This window comes from Pelobates fuscus, chromosome 4, assembly GCF_036172605.1.
Source record: "Pelobates fuscus isolate aPelFus1 chromosome 4, aPelFus1.pri, whole genome shotgun sequence".
In the NCBI taxonomy this organism is placed as follows: Eukaryota; Metazoa; Chordata; class Amphibia; order Anura; family Pelobatidae; genus Pelobates; species Pelobates fuscus.
The window spans coordinates 369,189,154-369,214,671 of record NC_086320.1 but is presented as its reverse complement, the minus strand read 5'-3'; the positions used below and the strand labels follow the sequence as shown (position 1 = coordinate 369,214,671).

Below are 25,518 nucleotides of genomic sequence, written 5' to 3'. Positions count from 1 at the left end.
ACCGAATTTCATCCTAACAGAATGTCAAAAGTGTTAGGGCGAAATTCGTGCATTCTTTTCTGTTCGGAATTTAATTCGAAGGAATGAAATTCCGATCCGATTTTTGCAGCAACATGTCTACTAAACAGTGAGAAGCCTGTGGCTTATTGAAAAAAAGATGTGGACCTACCGGACCTCATGGGTCGGGCCCTAAGTGACAAAACGGAGGAGGGTGTGAAACCTAAGTGACAAAGGGGGGGGACCTACTGCCTTCCCTCTCGGCCCCCACCCATGAGCGACGGGTAAGGGGCCTAAGTGACAAAGCGGGAAAGGGAACTTACTGTCTTCCACCTCCCCAGTGACAAATGGGTGGGGCACCTACTGCCTTCCACCAGCACCCACCAGATAACCCCCTCATGGTCCATCATTAAGTGGTGGGGGACCCCCTATTGTCACTTAGGTTCCACACCCACTGGTCATGGGTGGGGTCTGGCAGGGAAGACAGTAGATCGCCCCCCATTTGTCAATTAGAGTCCGTACCAGCCGCTCATGGGTGGGGGATGGAGGAGGGCTCTAGGTCCCCTGTTCAGTTTAATAGCCCTCACTAATAGGGCACAGGTGAGGGCTCGAGCAGGACAGTATGTTGGACTTTGGGGCCATTAGCATTGGAGGGGGCTCAAATTCAAGTCTTCTGTATGGCAATTTGGAGGCAACCTTGCAAAAGTGAAAAAATGATAAATTTAGTGAATTCCCTTTAAATATTTGCCCTCAAATTGCTATGTATTGCCATAATGTTTTTTCCTTAATTTGCAAGTACAATTTTCAGCTTGGTAGATGCCCAAATCGGATTTTACTCTAAGGACTAGTTTCCTTCTCTCTATGAATACATAGTACTTAAATGAACACTATAGTCACCTAAATCACTTCAGCTAAATAAAGCAGTTTTGGTGTATAGATCATTCCCCTGCAATTTCACTGCTCAATTCACTGTCATCTAGGAGTTAAATCCCTTTGTTTCTGTTTATGCAGCCCTAGCCACACCTCCCCTGGCTATGATTGACAGAGCCTGCATGAAAAAAAAAACTGGTTTCACTTTCAAACAGATGAAATTTACCTTAAATAATTGTATCTCAATCTCTAAATTGAACTTTAATCACATACAGGAGGCTCTGGCAGGGTCTAGCAAGCTATTAACATAGCAGGGGATAAGAAAATCTTAATTAAACAGAACTTGCAATAAGGAAAGCCTAAATAGGGCTCACTTTACAGGAAGTGTTTATGGAAGGCCGTGCAAGTCACATGCAGGGAGGTGTGACTAGGGTTCATAAACAAAGTGATTTAAAGCGGCACTGTCATGCCGAACTTACCTTTACTCAATCTCTTCCTCTTCTCCCCCTCTCTCGGGATCTGTTATTCATTTCTTCCTGTCTTCTTTAGTTTTCTTTAAAATCATAAGACAAAGTCTTTGTCTTATGGAGGATTCCTCCGCTTGACCAGCTCTGACCAGCGGAGGAGCAAAGTGTGCTTCATTTCCGCTGGTCAGAGCAATTTTCCCATGATCCCTAGCTTTCCTCCCTGTTCCCACAATGCTTCCTGTCAGTATTGCCGAATGTCCTGTCACTTAGACAGAACGCCGGCAAAACTGCCGAATTGCATCCTAACAGAATGAGCACTGTTTCTCCATTGGTGTTAGGATGCAATTCGGTACTTTGATCGTATCGGAATTTCATTCTAATGAATGAAACTCTGATCCTATTCATTGCTGTGGCTGCATCTTGCAGCCGCTTAGTAGATAACTCCCTAAGTCCCACAGTATCAGGGAGCTATCTACTAAAAGGCTGAAAGACCTAAATTGGTCTTTCAGCCAAATTTACTAATACTAAGTAAAAATGACTTGGTATTAGTAAATAATATGCCCCTACTCGCTATACCGCGAGTAGGGGCATGTCTAGTAAGCAGTGAGCAGAAAAAAAACATTGCCCCCCACCCCTAAACGACGGGTGGGGGCCGTAAGGTAAAATAAGGGAGGGAGACCTATTGTCCCCCCCCCCCAGCCCCCAGCCCCCACCCCTGAGCGGTGGGTGGGGACCATAAAGATAATGAGGGGGGGGACCTACTGTCCTCCCGCCCCCCGGCCCCCACCCCTGGGCCGCGGGTGGGGGCCATCATAGTAATAAGGGGGGGGGGAACGACCTACTGCCCCCTCCCCGGCCCCCACCCCAGGGCGGCGGGTGGGGGCCATCATGGTAATAAGGCGGGGGGGGACCTACTGTCCTCCCCCCCCGGCCCCCACCCCTGGGCGGCGGGTGGGGGCCATCATAGTAATAAGGGGGGGGGACGACCTACTGCCCCCCCCCGGCCCCCACCCCAGGGCGGTGGGTGGGGGCCATCATGGTAATAAGGGGGGGGGGGACCTACTGTCCTCCCCTCCCCCGGCCCCCACACCTGGGCGGCGGGTGGGTGCTATAACGATAATGGGGGGTGGGACCTACTGTCCTCCCCCTGCCCCCACCCCTGGGTGGCGGGTGGGGGCACTAAGTAAATTCCCCACCCCCCCCATCAAGGTGACTAGGGGTCCCCAAGCCCCTAGTCACCCACCCCCCACCCAAATAAAAAATGCCCCTACCTACCCCCCTCACCCTAAAAAATAGTGAGGGGGGAATAAAATTGCTAACCTGTAAAGTAAAATTAAACTTACCATTCGACGTCTTCTTTTTTCTAAAATCTTCATTTTTCAGCCACAAAAAAGACCAAATAAAAAACCATCATAGCCGTCGAACTAAAAATAAAAGAAAAAACCCGAGCGCACAAAAAAATAATCCATCTTCACCCATGGAGGGCTCCGCGCAGACTGAGCTCCGCAGGGCGGGGGAAGGCTTATAAAGCCTTGCCCCGCCCTGCAATTAGGCTAAGAACACTCTGATTGGTGGGTTTAAGCCAATCAGAGTGCTCTTTGTCATTTTACATTTTGTCAGTTCTTTGGAATTTTCCCACGCTTGTAAAATGACCCAGAGCACTGTGATTGGATGGATTTCAAGCCATCCAATCACAGTGCTCTGTGTCATTTTACAAGCGTGGGAAAATTCCAAAGAACTTTCCCACACTTGTAAAATGACAAAGAGCACTCTGATTGGCTTAAACCCACCAATCAGAGTGTTCTTAGCCTAATTTTACCACATGACAGGAGGCTTCATATTTGCATATCTTTCTTTACTGAAAACTCTAGCAGCATAGTAACAGTAACAACCAATGAGAAAAAAGATATGCTGCCCATAAAAGGGTCTGTCTATGACATCATTTCCTCTTTCTTTGCTGCTCCAGCCAAAGGTCAGAGTACCCTTTACCTCTCTGTCATTGTATATTTTATTCTATATAATTTCATGTTATACTTTTTCACATAAACCCTTTCACTCCCGGCTCTCCTTCTGTCCCCTTATTTTCCCCTTTTTCCCCCTTATGTTTTAACCTTGTAATACTCCTGTATTGCTATTTTTACTTTGAAGCTTTCTCCTCACAGTGTCTGACGGTCCGCGGGCGGCACGGCTGCCCGTGCTGCGCTCGCCACGCGGACCGATTCTACATGTGTTTGGGAGTTTTTGTGGGGACGGGTAGGGGAGACCGGGTAAGGTTTTATTAGGTTTTTCTCTCGCTCTCTATCGCCGCGTCTCCCTGCCGCGACCGCAAGCAATTTCAGCGCGGTCGGCGGTACACGCGGCCGGCGGCCATCTTGGATCTCGCAAATCGCGAGATCCTCGGTGGCCGCTTCTCTATTCAGCATAGCGGATCGGGAATCACCCGATCTCCGCTCCTTCTCACTATTTATCAATCCTTAAGGGACACTCCTAAGGAATCACCATCTACACTATAGTAATAAAGTTTTAGGATTGTACCCTGTGATGAATGGATGTCAGGACTTCAATCTAGTGTCATACTCCAACCGGATATATATTTTGCATGCTAATATCATACATTATAAGAGGCATTATACTCCTATACCCTGCACAGGGTCATATTGTATCACCACTCCCTCCAAGGGCATATTACATTATAGCACCCATCAAGGGTCACATTATATCATTGTACTTGACTGTACAAATTTATGTGGGTGTCCTCTGGGCTTTTTTCCATGGCACGCCACCTGGGGTGACCCCCCAGATATGCATGCAAGGTCACTGACCATTATCTAATGTGGGTGTCCTCTGGTTACCACGGCACACCACCCGGGGTGAACCCCGAGTATATGCACGAGGAGTTACCTTCATCTGGCCTCTATTGCTATCATAACGTGCATACAGCTCTGGTGTACAACTGTGGCGAACCCAATTATACACCACTACTGAGCTCATAACTGAAGGAGGCCTCTATATTAGGCGACAGCCCATACATATACGCCTCTCTAAACAAATTTCACTAAAAAACTGGGCGGCCCCCAGTTGTACCAAGAGTCTGTCATTACATGTACTGACTCTTCTCCACTACCTCCACTGATTTTCATTATCGCCCAACAGGACGAGAAACACTCTAAACATCATGGAGGACACACAAGCCAGTCAAGATTTTCAGGCCATGATTAATGCTGCAGTAGCGGCATCTGTTGAAAAAGCCCTCTTGAAGGCTAGACCCCTAAGTCAGGGCGACATGAGTCCCCCAGAACGGATGGAAGCTGCTGGCTCGGAGATGCCCAAGATGAAGCGACATCGCAAGACTTCGAGTCCCCCGTCCACTAAGGCTAAGAACAAAATACCCGTCAAACGGAGCAAGGACACGGGCCGACAACTGCCCGCGCCCCAACCACTTCAATCCTCCGATGAGGAGGAATCATATGTGCCGCGCACCCTAGACGTGATCGACGAGTGGCAAGGGGATGACTCAGTCTCCGAAGAGGAGGAGTGGCAGGACCTACCTCCCACCTCCTCGAGATATGTTAAAGAGACTTTTCTTGATACCACCGACGGAGACAGAGATGTCAGTACCCCCACCGTTATGACAGGGGATGGAGTATTTATGGATGACCAAGGGAATCCACTCTTCGACCCGCGTACCATCCGACACCCGCGGTCTTCCGAGTGGAACCTACCAGAACACCTGACAAGATTCATTCACTTCTGGCTGCGGAAACCGCTGGAACGAGAAGTGCGAGCACGCCTCCGGGCCGAGTGCCCCAGACCCCTGTTACCCGATAAGGTGGCACTTACGCCTGAATTCGACAATACAGTGATGGTCTTCATGTCCCGCTCGGGCCGTGATCCCCGTAAGGGCATAGAGAAAGGCATGAAGGCGGCACAAGATAAATTGCTGGACTTGCTCGGCCCCATCGCAAAAATACTTTACTTCGCAGACCTAGCCCTCAGCCAGGGCTCCCAACTAGACCCTCATATCATACGGGAATGGGCTCAAAGATCGGTCTGCCTGTTAGGCAACGCTAACGCCGCCTTATGCGCGGAAAGACGCAAATCGGCATTAATCCGCATCGATAGCAAGCTCCTGGACCTCGGAGCGAACAAATTTGGACCGAAAGCCCAAGGACAACTGTTTGGCGATGCTTTCATCGTGGAATTGAAGAAACATGTAAACCTATTCACCACGTTGAATAAGGCCCAAACTTCACTCAAACAGGTTTTTCATACACCAACTGCAAGAGGTGTTTTTGGAAGGGCTGGTCGGCAGCAGAACCGTGCCACCAGCCGCTTTTGGTCCTCAGGTTCCAGACCATTCTCCCAAACCCAAAGTTTCTTCCCATCTACGACGCAGAGACCCTATACGTTCCGAGGAACCGGGAGATCTAGAGGATTTCGAGGCCGAGGACGCGGACGTTTCTCCAATGGTGAGTTCACATACACACCAAAATGTTTCACATTTTATTGCAGGCAGCCTGTCCCTTTTCTTTCAGAACTGGGAGCCGATTACCAAGGACCCCTGGGTACTACAGACGGTACGAGGCTTCGTCATAGACTTCTTCTTCGTTCAAATCGGAACCCCTCCTCCGATCCACATGTCAAAGGAACAAGAACACTTGGTAGACGAGGAGATCCACACAAGAAAGGCGCAGTACAATACGCGCCAGAAGGAGGAGGCTTCATAAGCAACATCTTCCTGGTCAAAAAGAAAACAGGCGACTACAGACCGGTTATCAACCTCCGGCAACTAAACTCATTTGTAGTATACAGGCACTTCAAGATGGAGGGAATCCATCTGCTACAGGACCTCCTCATCAAAGACGACTGGTTTACACGTCTGGACCTCAAAGACGCGTACCTGTCCGTGCCAGTGGACGTACACTACCGACGTTTCCTCCGCTTCCTGTGGAGAGGACGGACGTGCCAGTTCACATGTCTGCCATTCGGTCTCAGTTCGGCCCCGTGGTGCTTCACGAAGCTCCTGAGACCGGTGATGGCTCACATTCGAACCCTAGGCATACGATGTCTCGTATATCTGGACGATTTGCTAATTTTCTGCGAATCGGCCTCCAGACTACGATTGCAGACGAAATTTGTCGTTCACTTACTGGAATCTTTGGGTTTCATAGTGAACAGACAAAAATCGGCGCTCTCTCCTTCCCAGTCAGTTCAATTCCTCGGCTTCGACATAGACTCGAAAGACTGTGTCCTACGCCTCCCCTCAGCAAAGATAGCCTCAATAAGGAAAGAGATCAGACGGGTTCTGAGGATGGACACATTACCACTCAGGATGCTCGCCCAGATTGTGGGGCTCCTCTCTTCCTCCATACAGGCGATTTTCCCAGGCCCGCTACACTACAGGGCCATGCAACGACTGAAAGCGGCATACCTCCGCACCGGACACTCATACGACCACTGGATCCCATTGTCGTCGGAAGTGAGAACGGAACTTCGGTGGTGGTTACTGCACATACAAGCATGGAATGGCAAGGCGATCTTCGGCTCATCCCCGGATTTCATCGTGGAATCGGACGCCAGCTTGTGGGGATGGGGAGCTCACTGCACAGACGCCTCCACGGGAGGCCCATGGCAAGAGGAGGAGACCAACCTTCATATCAACTGTCTGGAACTGATTGCAGGATCCTTCGCCATCCGCAGCCTGGCCAAGGACAAGTCGAATTGCTGTATCCTGCTCCGCATGGACAACATCTCTGCGGTGCAATATATCAATCACCTGGGAGGAGCGAAGTCTCGAGCATTGACAGAAGCCACGAAGGACATCTACAGCTTCTGCCTGCGACGGAACATCACACTACAGGCGGAATACCTACCAGGAATCTCCAACCTGACGGCGGATTGGTTCTCACGCCACTGGCGAGACACCAGCGATTGGAAACTCAACAGGGAGATATTCCAAGAGTTACAACGGGGGACATGCCCGCTAACAATAGACTTATTTGCCTCCAGGACCAATCATCAACTACCGAGATACTACAGTTGGCTTCCAGACCCGAAGGGCGAAGCCGCAGACGCATTCTTACAGGACTGGCCCACCCTAGGAGCCTACGCCTTCCCACCATTCTCCATGATACCACGAGTAATACGATACGTACGCACCCACAGGATCTCTCTCATAATGGTAACCCCCCTTTGGCAGAGCCAACCGTGGTTCCCAGATCTCCTGGAGATGTCCCACGGACACCCCCTACTACTCCCTGTCTTCCCACTACTTCTGACAGGGCCTACTATTATGGCCCCCACCCGCCGCCCAGGGGTGGGGGCCAGGGGGTGGAGGACAGTAGGTCCCCCCCCTTATTACTATTATGGCCCCCACCCGCCGCCCAGGGGTGGGGACCGGGGGGTGGAGGACAGTAGGTCCCCCCCCCTTATTACTATTATGGCCCCCACCCGCCGCCCAGGGGTGGGGGCCGGGGGGGAAGGACAGTAGGTCCCCCCCCCCTACTACTATTATGGCCCCCACCCGCCGCCCAGGGGTGGGGGCCGGGGGGTGGAGGACAGTAGGTCCCCCCCTTATTACTATTATGGCCCCCACCCGCCGCCCAGGGTGGGGGCCGGGGGGGAGGACAGTAGGTCCCCCCCCTATTACTATTATGGCCCCCACCCGCCGCCCAGGGGTGGGGGCCGGGGGGTGGAGGACAGTAGGTCCCCCCCCTCTTATTACTATTATGGCCCCCACCCGCCGCCCAGGGGTGGGGGCCTGGGGGGAGGACAGTAGGTCCCCCCTCATTCCCATTATGGCCCCCACCCGCCGTCCAGGGGTGGGGGCCGGCGGGGGAGGACAGTAGGTCCCCCCCACCCCCCTTATTACCCTTTTTTTTTTTACAGTGAGCAGCCACAGGCTGCTCACTGTTTAGTAGACATGCCCCTACTCGCGGTATAGCGAGTAGGGGCATTGGGGAGATTTGAATCTCCCTTATGCTATTATGGGGGTCATATTGACCCCCATAGAGTGAGGGGGGGGTCCTGGGGGGCTAATGAAGTGGTGGGGAGCACAGCTCCCTGCCGCTTCTGTCTTTACATATTACAAGGAGGGTGCTGCACGCCGGTAGCTCCCTCCTTGTAATAAACCGAACAAACAAACGAACACTGATATTCGGTGTTAGTTTGTTCGTTTGATTTTTTCTATTCATTCATTCGTCTGTCTGATGAATGAATAGGTGAAATTCCCGTTCGCATGTCCAGGTGTTTCACTGGGCATGTGCGTGAATCTCACAGTCTGTGTAGTGTGGGTAGATGACGTGTCCCACAGGGACTTCACCTACCCACACAAAGATGGCGGCGCCCTGAATAAAGATCGGGGCAGAAGATAAAGAATAAAAAATAGGTAATGTGGGGGGCATTTGGGGGTGACTAGGGGGTCGATTGGATGTAGTGGAGGCAGGAGGGGGGTTAAAAAAAAAACGGAATTCGGCATGACAGTGCCGCTTTAACTCCTAAATGGCAGAGGATTGAACAGTGAGGCTGCAGGGGCATGTTCTATACGCCAAAACTGCTTCATTAAGCTAAAATGGTTCAGGTGACTATAGTGTCCCTTTAACATGAAAAATAAATCATGAAAAATGTGTTTTTACTAAGTTGTAGCACACATATAACTGCTACTTTGCAAAGTTATAATGCCTTATTATAATGCAATAGCTAAATAGATTTTAGGGCTTTAATTGCCCCCCACCCTCTCTGTTGTCAGTGAGTGAAGGTCAGTGTCCTCCTCAAAGCATTAAGCAGTGTCTATCAGGACAAGAAGGACCAATTGCTGTAGAATACTCAGAGAACACAGCAGCTCACACTGGGGGGAACACACAGCAGCTCACACTGGGGGGAACACACAGCAGCTCACACTGGGGGGAACACAGCAGCTCACACTCGGAGGGAACACAGCAGCTCACACTCGGAGGGAACACAGCAGCTCACACTCGGAGGGAACACAGCAGCTCACACTGGGAGGGAACACAGCAGCTCACACTGGGAGGGAACACAGCAGCTCACACTGGGAGGGAACACAGCAGCTCACACTGGGAGGGAACACAGCAGCTCACACTGGGAGGGAACACAGCAGCTCACACTGGGAGGGAACACAGCAGCTCACACTGGGAGGGAACACAGCAGCTCACACTGGGAGGGAACACATCAGCTCACACTGGGAGGGGAACACATCAGCTCACACTGGGAGGGGAACACATCAGCTCACACTGGGGGGGAACACAGCAGCTCACACTGGGAGGGAACACAGCAGCTCACACTGGGAGGGAACACAGCAGCTCACACTGGGAGGGAACACAGCAACTCACACTGGGAGGGAACACAGCAGCTCACACTGGGGGGAACAAAGCAGCTCACACTGGGGGGAACAAAGCAGCTCACACTGGGGGGGGACACAGCAGCTCACACTGGGGGGGGACACAGCAGCTCACACTGGGGGGGACACAGCAGCTCACACTGGGGGGGACACAGCAGCTCACACTGGGGGGGACACAGCAGCTCACACTGGGGGGGACACAGCAGCTCACACTGGAGGGGGCACAGCAGCTCACACTGGAGGGGGGGACACAGCAGCTCACACTGGGGGGAACACAGCAGCTCACACTGGGGGGAACACAGCAGCTCACACTGGGGAGGAACACAGCAGCTCACACTGGGGAGGAACACAGCAGCTCACACTGGGGAGGAACACAGCAGCTCACACTGGGGAGGAACACAGCAGCTCACACTGGGGAGGAACACAGCAGCTCACACTGGGGAGGAACACAGCAGCTCACACTGGGGGAACACAGCAGCTCACACTGGGGGAACACAGCAGCTCACACTGGGGGAACACAGCAGCTCACACTGGGGGAACACAGCAGCTCACACTGGGGGAACACAGCAGCTCACACTAGGGGAACACAGCAGCTCACACTGGGGGGGCACAGCAGCTCACACTGGGGGGGCACAGCAGCTCACACTGGGGGAACACAGCAGCTCACACTGGGGGGGCACAGCAGCTCACACTGGGGGGAACACAGCAGCTCACACTGGGGGGGCACAGCAGCTCACACTGGGGGGGCACAGCAGCTCACACTGGGGGGAACACAGCAGCTCACACTGGGGGAACACAGCAGCTCACACTGGGGGGAACACAGCAGCTCACACGGGGGGAACACAGCAGCTCACACGGGGGGAACACAGCAGCTCACACGGGGGGAACACAGCAGCTCACACGGGGGGAACACAGCAGCTCACACGGGGGGAACACAGCAGCTCACACGGGGGGAACACAGCAGCTCACACTGGGGGGAACACAGCAGCTCACACTGGGGGAACACAGCAGCTCACACTGGGGGAACACAGCAGCTCACACTGGAGGGAACACAGCAGCTCACACTGGAGGGTACACAGCAGCTCACACTGGAGGGTACACAGCAGCTCACACTGGAGGGTACACAGCAGCTCACACTGGAGGGTACACAGCAGCTCACACTGAAGGGAACACAGCAGCTCAAACTGGAGGGAACACAGCAGCTCAGACTGCGGGGAACACAGAAGCTCAAACTGGGGGGAACACAGAAGCTCAAATTGGGGGGAACACGGAAGCTCAAATTGGGGGGAACACAGAAGCTCAAACTGGGGGGAACACAGAAGCTCAAACTGGGGGGGGGGCACAGCAGCTCACGCTGGGGGAACACAGCAGCTCACACTGGGGGAACACAGCAGCTCACACTGGGGGAACACAGCAGCTCACACTGGGGGAACACAGCAGCTCACACTGGGGGAACACAGCAGCTCACACTGGGGGAACACAGCAGCTCACACTGGGGGGAACACACAGCAGCTCACACTGGGGGGAACACAGCAGCTCACACTCGGAGGGAACACAGCAGCTCACACTCGGAGGGAACACAGCAGCTCACACTCGGAGGGAACACAGCAGCTCACACTGGGAGGGAACACAGCAGCTCACACTGGGAGGGAACACAGCAGCTCACACTGGGAGGGAACACAGCAGCTCACACTGGGAGGGAACACAGCAGCTCACACTGGGAGGGAACACAGCAGCTCACACTGGGAGGGAACACATCAGCTCACACTGGGAGGGGAACACATCAGCTCACACTGGGAGGGGAACACATCAGCTCACACTGGGGGGGGACACAGCAGCTCACACTGGGAGGGAACACAGCAGCTCACACTGGGAGGGAACACAGCAGCTCACACTGGGAGGGAACACAGCAACTCACACTGGGAGGGAACACAGCAGCTCACACTGGGGGGAACAAAGCAGCTCACACTGGGGGGAACAAAGCAGCTCACACTGGGGGGGACACAGCAGCTCACACTGGGGGGGACACAGCAGCTCACACTGGGGGGGACACAGCAGCTCACACTGGGGGGGACACAGCAGCTCACACTGGGGGGGACACAGCAGCTCACACTGGGGGGGGCACAGCAGCTCACACTGGAGGGGGCACAGCAGCTCACACTGGAGGGGGGGGACACAGCAGCTCACACTGGGGGGAACACAGCAGCTCACACTGGGGGGAACACAGCAGCTCACACTGGGGGGAACACAGCAGCTCACACTGGGGGGAACACAGCAGCTCACACTGGGGAGGAACACAGCAGCTCACACTGGGGAGGAACACAGCAGCTCACACTGGGGAGGAACACAGCAGCTCACACTGGGGAGGAACACAGCAGCTCACACTGGGGAGGAACACAGCAGCTCACACTGGGGAGGAACACAGCAGCTCACACTGGGGGAACACAGCAGCTCACACTGGGGGAACACAGCAGCTCACACTGGGGGAACACAGCAGCTCACACTGGGGGAACACAGCAGCTCACACTGGGGGAACACAGCAGCTCACACTGGGGGAACATAGCAGCTCACACTGGGGGGGCACAGCAGCTCACACTGGGGGGGCACAGCAGCTCACACTGGGGGAACACAGCAGCTCACACTGGGGGGGCACAGCAGCTCACACTGGGGGGAACACAGCAGCTCACACTGGGGGGGCACAGCAGCTCACACTGGGGGGGCACAGCAGCTCACACTGGGGGGAACACAGCAGCTCACACTGGGGGGAACACAGCAGCTCACACTGGGGGGAACACAGCAGCTCACACTGGGGGGAACACAGCAGCTCACACTGGGGGGAACACAGCAGCTCACACTGGGGGGAACACAGCAGCTCACACTGGGGGGAACAAAGCAGCTCACACAGGGGGGAACAAAGCAGCTCACACTGGGGGGAACACAGCAGCTCACACTGGAGGGTACACAGCAGCTCACACTGGAGGGTACACAGCAGCTCACACTGGGAGGGAACACAGCAGCTCACACTGGAGGGTACACAGCAGCTCACACTGGAGGGTACACAGCAGCTCACACTGGAGGGTACACAGCAGCTCACACTGAAGGGAACACAGCAGCTCAAACTGGAGGGAACACAGCAGCTCAGACTGCGGGGAACACAGAAGCTCAAACTGGGGGGAACACAGAAGCTCAAATTGGGGGGAACACAGAAGCTCAAACTGGGGGGAACACAGAAGCTCAAACTGGGGGGAACACAGAAGCTCAAACTGGGGGGAACACAGAAGCTCAAACTGGGGGGGGGCACAGCAGCTCACACTGGGGGAACACAGCAGCTCACACTGGGGGAACACAGCAGCTCACACTGGGGGAACACAGCAGCTCACACTGGGGGAACACAGCAGCTCACACTGGGGGAACACAGCAGCTCACACTGGGGGAACACAGCAGCTCACACTGGGGGAACACAGCAGCTCACACTGGGGGAACACAGCAGCTCACACTGGGGGAACACAGCAGCTCACACTGGGGGAACACAGCAGCTCACACTGGGGGAACACAGCAGCTCACACTGGGGGAACACAGCAGCTCACACTGGGGGAACATAGCAGCTCACACCTGGGGGAACATAGCAGCTCACACCTGGGGGAACATAGCAGCTCACACCTGGGGGAACATAGCAGCTCACACTGGGAGGGAACACAGCAGCTCACACTGGAGGGTACACAGCAGCTCACACTGGAGGGTACACAGCAGCTCACACTGGAGGGTACACAGCAGCTCACACTGAAGGGAACACAGCAGCTCAAACTGGAGGGAACACAGCAGCTCAGACTGCGGGGAACACAGAAGCTCAAACTGGGGGGAACACAGAAGCTCAAATTGGGGGGAACACAGAAGCTCAAATTGGGGGGAACACAGAAGCTCAAACTGGGGGGAACACAGAAGCTCAAACTGGGGGGAACACAGAAGCTCAAACTGGGGGGAACACAGAAGCTCAAACTGGGGGGGGGCACAGCAGCTCACACTGGGGGAACACAGCAGCTCACACTGGGGGAACACAGCAGCTCACACTGGGGGAACACAGCAGCTCACACTGGGGGAACACAGCAGCTCACACTGGGGGAACACAGCAGCTCACACTGGGGGAACACAGCAGCTCACACTGGGGGAACACAGCAGCTCACACTGGGGGAACACAGCAGCTCACACTGGGGGAACACAGCAGCTCACACTGGGGGAACACAGCAGCTCACACTGGGGGAACACAGCAGCTCACACTGGGGGAACACAGCAGCTCACACTGGAGGAACATAGCAGCTCACACCTGGGGGAACATAGCAGCTCACACCTGGGGGAACATAGCAGCTCACACCTGGGGGAACATAGCAGCTCACACTGGGGGGAACACAACAGCTCACACTGGGGGGAACACAACAGCTCACACTGGGGGGAACACAGCAGCTCACACTGGGGGGAACACAGCAGCTCACACTTGGGGGAACACAGCAGCTCACACTGGGGGGAACACAGCAGCTCACACTGGGGGGAACACAGCAGCTCACACTGGGGGGAACACAGCAGCTCACACGGGGGGAACACAGCAGCTCACACGGGGGGAACACAGCAGCTCACACGGGGGGAACACAGCAGCTCACACGGGGGGAACACAGCAGCTCACACGGGGGAACACAGCAGCTCACACTGGGGGGAACACAGCAGCTCACACTGGGGGAACACAGCAGCTCACACTGGAGGGAACACAGCAGCTCACACTGGAGGGTACACAGCAGCTCACACTGGAGGGTACACAGCAGCTCACACTGGAGGGTACACAGCAGCTCACACTGGAGGGTACACAGCAGCTCACACTGAAGGGAACACAGCAGCTCAAACTGGAGGGAACACAGCAGCTCAGACTGCGGGGAACACAGAAGCTCAAACTGGGGGGAACACAGAAGCTCAAATTGGGGGGAACACGGAAGCTCAAATTGGGGGGAACACAGAAGCTCAAACTGGGGGGAACACAGAAGCTCAAACTGGGGGGGGGGCACAGCAGCTCACACTGGGGGAACACAGCAGCTCACACTGGGGGAACACAGCAGCTCACACTGGGGGAACACAGCAGCTCACACTGGGGGAACACAGCAGCTCACACTGGGGGAACACAGCAGCTCACACTGGGGGAACACAGCAGCTCACACTGGGGGAACACAGCAGCTCACACTGGGGGAACACAGCAGCTCACACTGGGGGAACACAGCAGCTCACACTGGGGGAACATAGCAGCTCACACCTGGGGGGACATAGCAGCTCACACCTGGGGGGACATAGCAGCTCACACCTGGGGGGACATAGCAGCTCACACCTGGGGGGACATAGCAGCTCACACCTGGGGGGACACAGCAGCTCACACTGGGGGGAACACAGCAGCTCACACTGGGGGGAACACAGCAGCTCACACTGGGGGAACACAGCAGCTCACACTGGGGGGGAACACAGCAGCTCACACTGGGGGGGGAACACAGCAGCTCACACTGGGGGGGAACACAGCAGCTCACACTGGGGGGGAACACAGCAGCTCACACTGGGGGGGAACACAGCAGCTCACACTGGGGGGGAACACAGCAGCTCACACTGGGGGGGAACACAGCAGCTCACACTGGGGGGGAACACAGCAGCTCACACTGGGGGGGAACACAGCAGCTCACACTGGGGGGGAACACAGCTGCTCACACTGGGGGGGAACACAGCAGCTCACACTGGGGGGGAACACAGCAGCTCACACTGGGGGGGAACACAGCAGCTCACACTGGAGGGAGAACATTTACCCTCAAATCACAATAGTTTTTCATACTAATGGGTTATGCCCATTCTTGCTTTACAAAGTAACAAATATTTAAATGTGTTGCAACATATGTTGCATGAAATTTCAGAAAGGAACTCATCTGTCTTGCTTCCATTTTAATTTTTATTCCGAGAGCCACTCGTGTCTTCTTACCACAGTAATGCCATATAGTCCTGGGTCTGAACAGGATTGCATAATATGTGACCTTCTAAGGCTGGCGTAGGCTCCTGGATCCAGAGGAACAGAGTGTCACTTGTTCCAAGGCTGACCTAGAGAACCGAGCCAGATAATATGTGTTAGAATAACGATAATGTGCTCAGCATCAGCACCCCAAATAGCTGAGAAAGAGTTAAAAGTAGCACATAAAACATCATTGCCACGTGAACCCAGATCCTGGGACTCAAGCAAAAAAACATTAACAACAAATGAAAAAAAAAAAAAAAAAAAAAAAAAAAAAGGACGGTACGATTTCAATGTATTATATTTCTATCAATCTTTTGCAAAAGGTCAGCTCTGTAATAAAACAGCAATAATAATGAGTCTCATTATATAGTGGTGTATATAACCTCTGTGAACCCGTTCACCAATTTGTGCTATGAGACACAGGAGCAGTGCACATACCTAATAAGAATCGGCAAACTTTTTAGACTGAGCTAAAAATAAGTGATTTAGCGAAGTTACAGGGTACACAATACCCAACGCCAGGGTCAGTCTCATCAACATAAAGTGCTTTCTACTGTTAAAAAAAAAATAATAAATACATATCCCAAAATATAGTTGTTTCTTTTTACAATGGATCCTATTATTATTATTATTTTATTAAGTACATAGCGCCAGCAAATTCCGTAGCGCTGTACTATTAGATGTGAAAGGAAAATAATTATTATTCCAAACCTTTGCAGTATACTTTAGTTTAACTTTTATGTTTGTTTCCACTAAGACTTGCAAGATGTTGAATGCATTCCTGACCTTTAGACGGTTTATCCTTGTAATAACAGATGGGATGGACAGTCTCACGTCATTGGCCTTGTAAGGGTTAATCACTAAATTGTCAAGGGTAAAGAATTATGATTTCTTGCAAATGTTTGCAGTTCAAAAGGGCAGAAGTGTTTAGGAGGGAATAAAAGAGTAGAGGCAAATCTATCAACACATTGAAATCACAGAAGGTTTTTTTTAAACAAAACAGTTTTGACATCATCCAAATTGCCCATCTAGTTTGACCAAAGGTCTTATTTTTTTTTTTTTTTTTTTTTTTTCATGCCTAGCGAGAGAATCTACAATTAAAAAAAAAAAATGTATTCCACCATATTAGGATAGGACCTACCACGTCTTGTGGAGGGCAAACCCATGAGTCAATAACTAACTGTAAAATAGATTTTCTGATGTCTGTAAATTCACTTACAAACTCACGTACAGAATTCATACATGGCTGCTCAGAGGCTATTTTGAGAGCTTTAAGTGCAAACTAGCGATTTTGAAGAAAAAAATACAAATGTTACGCTTACCGCAATATCACCTTCGTCTAGCCTCATTCCGGCCAAAGATGCTTTGAAAAGAATGTGACAATGTTAATGATTGAAACACAAATATTAGGAAGCATTGTCATTCACCATCAAAGAAGAATCATCACCAAAATACGGAACAAATTGATCTGATATATCTACAATCGGACATGCTACCTGGCTAAGAGCAGGTTGTCTACGTGTATTAAATTATGCAAAGGTTCCTTATTCCCCTTCTCATGACATCACTAAGGAAAAAAGATGTGTGTGGGAAGCTGCTGACGTAAGCAGAGGGGACAACTTACATGGCACACGCATGATAGTCCATAAAAGAGATCATGTGAATTTAAAATGAAACAAAGCTTGCGGAGAGGAAGATTAGTGTTGCTCTGTTATACATTGTTAAGGAACAGAGGTGTTTGGCTACAAGTAACAAATAGCACATAATGCCGGTTGGACATTCTAGACTGGGGACATCTTGAGAGGCTATCTGCCCTGGACACTTGATCCAACCATTTTCGTACGGGTTTCTAGAAACATTCAGAAACATTATATAGATAGATAGATAGATAGATAGATAGATAGATAGATAGATAGATAGAGAGAGAGATATCTTATCTGGGTCAAATAAGGACTGTGAGCAAAACTAAATAGAATTAGAAAGTAATGAAATAAAACTGCAGAAATCACGCTAATTGGAAAATATGCAAAATGGCAATTATCTTTAAACATTGCTCAACAGCACTAACACACATCCTAATTAAAGTGCCACTGATAACTGCACATTATGCGCGCCAGACACAGAATGTATTTTTCCTACCTGGATTGTCCCCGGTGAACGCAGCAATATAGCAGTCATCGCTGAAGCCGTAGCGCTGGACATAATACGAGGACAAGGGTCCCTAGAGAAGACATGACACGCATCAACAGCTGCAGTGATTAAACACAGAGATTAGTGCTGGTTTCCAATAAAATATTTGGCAGGTATGGGGTTGTTTTTTTGGAAGAAAACATCTGACTGATTTAACTCTACCAGTACTGAAGGAGAATACTAAATGTGAGACAGTCCATTGCACGGCTCATTGGTGTGACAAAAATAAAAGGGACACTATCAACTGGAGGTGATCTGTTTTTTTTTATTTATTATTATATAGACAATGCAGTTCAAAATATATGGAAAAGGAACATATCAAAATATTGAAAATAAAAAAAGATATTCACGCTCGAAGTTTCTACATCTGCTGCTAATATCCAAGCTGTGCAGCTTAATTGAGCTTGCCCCAAACCAGGAAGTGACTCAGCCAATCAGGACCACTCAATGTTCACTAGCATTCTACTTTCTGCTGAGCTAATTCCACAACAATTGTCAGCTTTCTACTGTCGAATGTCAACAGATGAACTACAACTCCCACAATAAATCATGACTTATATAGCAGTCTTTTTGAAGGCTATCAACAGAGTAGGAAAAAAACTAATTCTAAATTGATCAGAAAGTGCAATAAAGGAAGTTTAAACATTATATTTCTACAGGAAGTGTTTAGGAAGGCGGTGTAATTCCCGTGCAGGGGAGGTGTGGCTAGAGAACAATAAACAACATGATTTAACTCCTTAATGGCAGGTAATTGAGCAGTCAGACTGCAGGGGCATGATCTATACACCAAAACTGCTTCATTAAACTAAAGTTGCCCCTTTATATTGAGCAGAAATTACACACCTCTACAAATACCAGACTCCACCTAATCCTCCTTACAATAGAAGAGAAGATCAAACAATAAATGGAAATTTTGTGAAACAAAGCATTTGCATAATCTCTATAACATTCCAGAACTTTGATGGATGCCCGTAAGATAAATGTTACAAACCACCCATTGCAATCAGATATGATGGGAAATCTAAGGCACTATGACATTTCTATGTGAAGGCTCAATCTTTCACCAGTGCAAACACAGTGAATAACATGGCTGCCTTATCCAAAAACATAGTAACGAGGCTCCAATAACAGACAGAGTCATCAATTGCAAAATGCATTAGATTTGGGTACTCTGCAAACATTCTGTTGGTTTGACACTGTATCACATCTCTTTAAGTAAGCTCAGGATAACGTGAGCTCAATTTCACAGTTGTTTAATTAATTGCTCTGTTCCAATATTCCCGCTTCCCATGCTTTACTGTCGCTGCTCTGTTTTCCTGCTTTCTTCTGTAGTCCTGTTTCCTGCTGTCAATCTGACTCATTTCCATCTGCCCATTCCAAATGGCACTCAGATTAGTTCATCCTGACAGTCTCTGTCTCTTCTTCCTGGTCATCCCCTCTAGTTACCTTTCTCTTCACTCCATAACATTCTCCCTCCCTGCTCCAAATGCCTCTTCTCTTTGCACTACTTCCATTCCCATGTGTTTCATGTGCTTTATATTATTCTCTCTGCCAAATACCAGTTGCTACAAGCCAATATTATTGTGACGCCCAGTCCAGTATTAAGGCGGGGGGAAACAGACCAGAAAACATGTAAAACAATATATATAAATCCATAAACATAAAAAAAAATAAAAATAAAATAACATTGTATTTGTACACACCAGAATTAAGCTTGTGGGAACAGGAGATCCAAGCTTATCATTTAAATTTAGGGCACAAGCTTTCAGGCATTCTTCAGACCAAATCTTCTGGCGAAAGTTTAATAAATTCATCCCGGAACCTAAAAATAAATAATAGAAAGAAACGATGATTAAAATCAAATACGATTGGAAAGTAAAAGGACTTTAGAACTATCAATATGAAACATTGTTGCCGAGATGTCAGAACTTTCAGCAATGGAATTTAGAATGCTAATCAACTTCACTGCTCTTTCCTTCCCCACTAAACATGTACAGTCTGTGCGTTAACTTTCTAAAAGGTTTTCCTTGCATTGCGCATGATGTTGGTGACTCCAACAGGTATTGATTGATGGTTCACGGATCCTTCCAATGCCTTGAGAAAAAAAACTATAATTAAAAAAATATTCTATACTTCATCTCAAGTGTAAAAAAAAAGAACTGGGTTGGGTGGGGTGCATCCGATGGGATCCTCTTCTGTTTTTCAAAGAAGCTTACCTTTTTCTAACCCATTTACTTTACTCCCTCTGCCTTTATTTCTCCCTCTCTCTCTCCTTCTTACATTTCTTCCTCACCTTGTTTTACAAATGTAATCTTGTTTGTCAGTTACTACTCAGCAAGATTTGGACTCTCTGAGAATATTTTCCGTTTTAACGTACCTCTGGGTTTCTATTTTATTTTATGCAAGACATTAGCCGCTATGTTATCACTGTTTATTTATTGTTTTTTTCCTTAATAAGTGCAAAAAAAATGTAAAAAAAAGAACCGAAGGCAAAAATAAATAATTATTTGATGGTTTAAAAAGGTACAAATGAGGGGTCTGCAGAATATCTCAAACTGCTGCAAACAAATCTCAATGTAAGTCTGCATGATGGAACAATGCGATAATAGGCTGCAAATTGTGATGAAACGAAAAACAAATGGGCGAAATTTAGGTTAGCGTCTTTCCGACGGTCTCAACGTGTGTAAAGTCATTAACAACGGGCTCTGTACCACATACAGAGTGGGCTTATGCACTTTTTGATTGAGCAAATATTAGGATAACCTTTATTGGAAGCAAGGAATGTATAGCTAGCCTATAAACATATCACAACACAGCAAATTTGTGTATAGATTGCTTTGTAGACAAACGTGAAGAATAAAATGTAAATTTAGACCATTTTAATTGTCTCTTATTAATTCAGCCGGGAAATGAATACATGAAAAGCATTAGACAGCATACAGAGTCCTTTATCTTGCAATATCTGGGTCTATAATGTCAGTATAAAAGCAAAAGGTTTTTTTTTTCTCACATACAGTAGGTTTGACAAAAATATATGAATATACGAATACTCAATACTTTGCTGTTGGCATTACTAGCAGAACAACTTACTGAAAATGGAAAAATCATGTAAAAAGAATATATGCAGTTATGCATAATGCCCACATACAGCAAATACAGTTGAATTATGTATTTCTAAAATAAAGATACTTAAAACTGCTATAGCAATATTTATCAATCTGTGGACTGCTAATGTAATGCTGACAGTGGAATGGTAGAGTCTATCTACTCTGTACCCTCCCTGACTGTAGGAATGATATGACCCATTGGAACCTCCTGCACTATTTGGAGGTTTGTAGTGAGCCTACATTTCAGTAAATTTGCAGACATTACAGTGACTAATGGCTTCTGTCTGAATAATTTGCTCATCTACAGTCTGGCAATATTTCCTAGAGTATAAATGAGGGTGAGTAAGGTTCTACAGACTAAATCTAATTCTAAAAGATACATGAACGTGGAACAATGTTTATACTCTGCTTTGGAAGTGAAGAGATTCATATTGCCACGATCACTGTGTGATTGCAGCAATATTGCTATTTCTGGATGCCTCACTTGTTCATAAAAACAAAAAAAGAGCCAAAAATGCCACTGTTATAAAATGACAGAATTTGGGGAAAGGCCAAGTTATGAAGGGATTATAATACCCAAGCTGGATAAACAGCCAAATGGAGAGACTTCCCCACCTAGTAATTTTGGCCTACAATTAGCATTTTATTATTAATGACATAACGGATCACTGTTTAATAACTAAACCACACACAGAGATAGTTTAAAATAATCTGGTTTTAAATGGCTCGATCACGAATGAACACACTGGATCACATTCACAATTCTTTCTAAAAAGTTATGAAAATTGCCTGGACCTGCATTTTAATTCTGCAAAAAAACCCTGTCACAAAAATACTGACCCACTTTAAGTCATGAATGATGTATTCTCATTGGTTGCTTAGTGACTCAACCCAATCAGAACACAGTATGAATTCATTACATGGTCAGCGACCAGAAATTGTACAGAAGAGGTCATATTGATGTCAGATCCCTGTCTGAAATAAAATACAGACTTCATATAGTGAACGTAAGGTTCAGTGGATTTAATATATACATTTTAACATCCTGATCTCTGCTCTCTTAACTGAATGTAGTTGCTGTCTCTTTAAATGGAGCAAGAGCTAACAGTCAGATATAGAAATACATAATGAGTAAATGAATGAGCAGAATCCCTTACCATCGCTGTGATCAATCGGTCCATAGTCTCCAAGGAATAACGAAGCTCCAAAACTGCTGACTAAGGAAATCCTCTGCAAAAACGAGGTGGATTTTTGATTCAGTTTTACGAGCTCAATGTGGGATTCTACGTATTAATACTTATTATACAAACATAATGTGAGTTTGAAAGCTGCCTTCTTTCGATTAAGTTCCCCATATTTATTCATTTTCTCGTACAAGCCATTATGAGATATTTAAATATTTGGAATATCCTGAATCTATGAATAAGTGTATCATGGAAATTAAAATATAAAATGTCTTGATAAATGGCTCCTGTAGTCGAGAAGCGTCTTTTTATGCACCCCCTGACTTTACGACTTGGCTATGCCTCTGGGCAGGGTCTGTATATAGCAATGACTGCTGGGTACTTTAATAATGTATTATACGGACCTCTGTCTGAGCATATTCCTCAGGTTTCTGCTTGTAAATCTTTGCAATTTGATTTCCTGTAAAACGCTGGAAATAAATGAAAAGCATCACAGGTTATACATTCTACAACACTGAAAAGTGCCACATTCATTAGATTGTGCAGGTTGCAACATGATTATGTAGGGTAAGTAAATTCATCAGGATTCTAGCCTTGCAGTCTAACAATAGAACAAACAAAACAATGGAACAAACAAAAACAGAACTATACATGGAACAGACTTACATATAGAACCATAGAATGCAAGATGAAAAAATACATTGACAGACAGACTCACAGAACAACAGATAATAGAATAGATTCACAGATAGAATATGAGAGATAATAAAATCGATTTACAAAAGGCTGTCAGATCGAGCCATACATTAAAGATAGAACCATAGAATGAGATTTATTGCCTCTTTTGGATTCCACTACCACCTGTACGCCGATGACACTAAGATATATCTCTCCTCCCCGGACCTCTTCCCTGCCGTCCTGCAACGTGTCACTGCTTGCCTTTCTTCCGTCTCTGACTGGATGTCCTCCCGCTTTCTGAAACTCAATCTCTGTAAAACTGAACTCCTTGTCTTTCCTCTTCCTCATTCAAGTTAGAGGTATTCACATCAGTCCATCTTTGCAAGCGCCTGTCTTGGCGTCATACTTGATTCTGGCCTCACCTTTGAGCCTCACATCCAGTTTGTTGTCAAATCCTGTAGATACCAACTTAAAAACATAGCCGCTCCTTTTTATTACAAAATATGCTACCAAGGAGCTTGTCCATGCTCTAGTAATTTCCCACATGGATTATTGTAACCCTCTTCTAATTTGTCTTCCCAAAAGCCGTAGTGCCCCGCTACAGTCTGTAATGAATGGCGCTGCCAGACTGATTTTCCTCTCTAGTCGGTCCTCTCACACCTCACCCCTCTGTCAATCCTTACATTGGCTTCCTGTATCCTATAGGAGTCAATTCAAAGTGCTAACCCGTACATATAAAGCACTGAACAAGTCTAGCCCCTCTTATATCTCTTCACAGATCCATAGGTATGCCCCTTCTCGTTCCCTCCGCTCTGCCCGTGACCTTCTCTTGTCCGCTGCTCGCACCCGTACGGCCAACTCGCGCTTACCCCCATCAGACTCTCCCCTAGTCTTCAATCATTTAAGACGTGCCTCAAAAAGGCTTGTGGCCTCCCAGAGTAACCTCTACCTTACATACCTGTCTCTCTCTCTTGCTGTCTCCTAAAGGGCAGCACTCTACTCTCTCCTCCAGCTCTGCTTCACTCCCACCCTATTTGATTGATATTTCCTGTCCTAATGTGTTTTATACCCCACCTCCTATAGACCGTAAGCTCGTTTGAGCAGGGTCCTCTTCAACCTATCATTCCTGTGATTTTTCTTGTAATTGTCCTATTTATAGTTAATCCCCTCTCTCATAATATTGTAAAGCGCTATGGAATCTGCTGGCACTATATAAATCGCAATAATAATAATAATAATAATAATAATAATGATGATGATACAATAGATTGACAGATAGATAGAATTATAGATGATACAATAGATTAAAGATAGAACCATACAACGATAGATGATAGATGGAGCTTTAGAATGAGAGATAATACAATAGACTGACAGAACCATAGAATGAGAGATGATGTAATTAAAGTTCAATTTACACAGCAGGAGATAAAAACATCTAAACTAAGTTAACATCTGAAAATAACGCCTTTTATGTTAATGCAGTCTGTGTGTGTCACAGCCAGGGGAGGTGTGGCATAAACAAAAACAAAATTGATTTAACTCCTAAATTGCAGATAATTGAGTAGTGAGACATCAGAGGCATAATCTATAAAAAAAACAAAAAAAAACTGCTTAATTAAGTTGTTTTGGTGCGTATCATGTCCCTTTAAATCACTTTTGTTTCTGTTTATTCATCCCTAGTCACACCTCCCCGAGTTGTGACCCACACAGCCTACATCAGATGTGACAGCACAGAGTGTTTGCTTTAGAAGTTGTCATCTCCTGCTCTGGTAGGAGCAGAAATTAAGGAATTATAAATTAAACATAATGTGCAATAAATAACATTTTAAATTAGATCTCTCTTTACAGAACGTGTATAGCTTAGATAGCCTATATGGGGTTAGGGCTGTATAAACAAAATATGTTCACTCCTAAATGACAAAGAATTGAGCAGTGAGACTACAGTGGCATGATCTTTACACAAAAACTGCTTCATTAAGCTAAAGTTGTTCTGGTGCTTAGAGTGTCCCTATCCCTCCTTTAAGACAATCCTTCAGCAAACATGCAGCTCCTTGTGGAGAATGCTGGTATTTGCAGCCAACAGCACTCAGTGCAAATCAACTGACATTATCAGTATAAAACAACACGAACATGTGTGGCACTGTAATAACGCTGCATCATCTCAAAGTCGAAATTTTGATTACGTTGTTTTAATAGTAACCATTCTAAAGTTAACATTGCATCAAGACAGTGTTATATTGCTTGGGAGAGGTTTAGAATATCTGCACAAGATCAGATTTTTAGATAATGCAAAAATGCTTTAAATTAATAAACAGATTACCTTCCATGAAGCTGCTCATCCAACAGTATAAGGAAGTGGCAGGAGGTCTTTCATCCAATCAGTCATGTCTCATACAAATGCCTGCCCTAGCAGAGAGTGTTAGCCCATCCCAGATCATATTTAGTGAATAGACCAGGATTTAAATAATTCCAAGACTGCACTATTTAAGGCAATCAATGGAAAAGTTCAGCAAAGTGAATGTTTATTGATTATCACTAGAAGAAAAAGGTAACTTAATGACACCCTATTTGTAACTATACGGAGAATGTGTATGTTTGCATGTACTGATCAACCACAACATTAAAACCACTGACAGGTGAA

The 25,518-nt window shown here is 47.9% G+C and overlaps 1 protein-coding gene across 1 annotated transcript in view; it reads right to left on the bottom strand.

The window, feature by feature from the left end:
- XYLB (xylulokinase) overlaps nucleotides 1-25,518 on the bottom strand; it is a 175,008-nt gene that overhangs the window by 134,467 nt on the left and 15,023 nt on the right. Inside the window, exons 7-12 of the mRNA XM_063450817.1 lie at nucleotides 22,601-22,666; nucleotides 22,170-22,242; nucleotides 19,609-19,727; nucleotides 17,855-17,936; nucleotides 17,038-17,078; nucleotides 15,686-15,801 (exon numbers count right to left, since the gene is read on the bottom strand). Coding sequence (XP_063306887.1) covers nucleotides 15,686-15,801; nucleotides 17,038-17,078; nucleotides 17,855-17,936; nucleotides 19,609-19,727; nucleotides 22,170-22,242; nucleotides 22,601-22,666 — 497 coding nt within the window. The remainder of the gene's footprint in view (nucleotides 1-15,685; nucleotides 15,802-17,037; nucleotides 17,079-17,854; nucleotides 17,937-19,608; nucleotides 19,728-22,169; nucleotides 22,243-22,600; nucleotides 22,667-25,518) is intronic.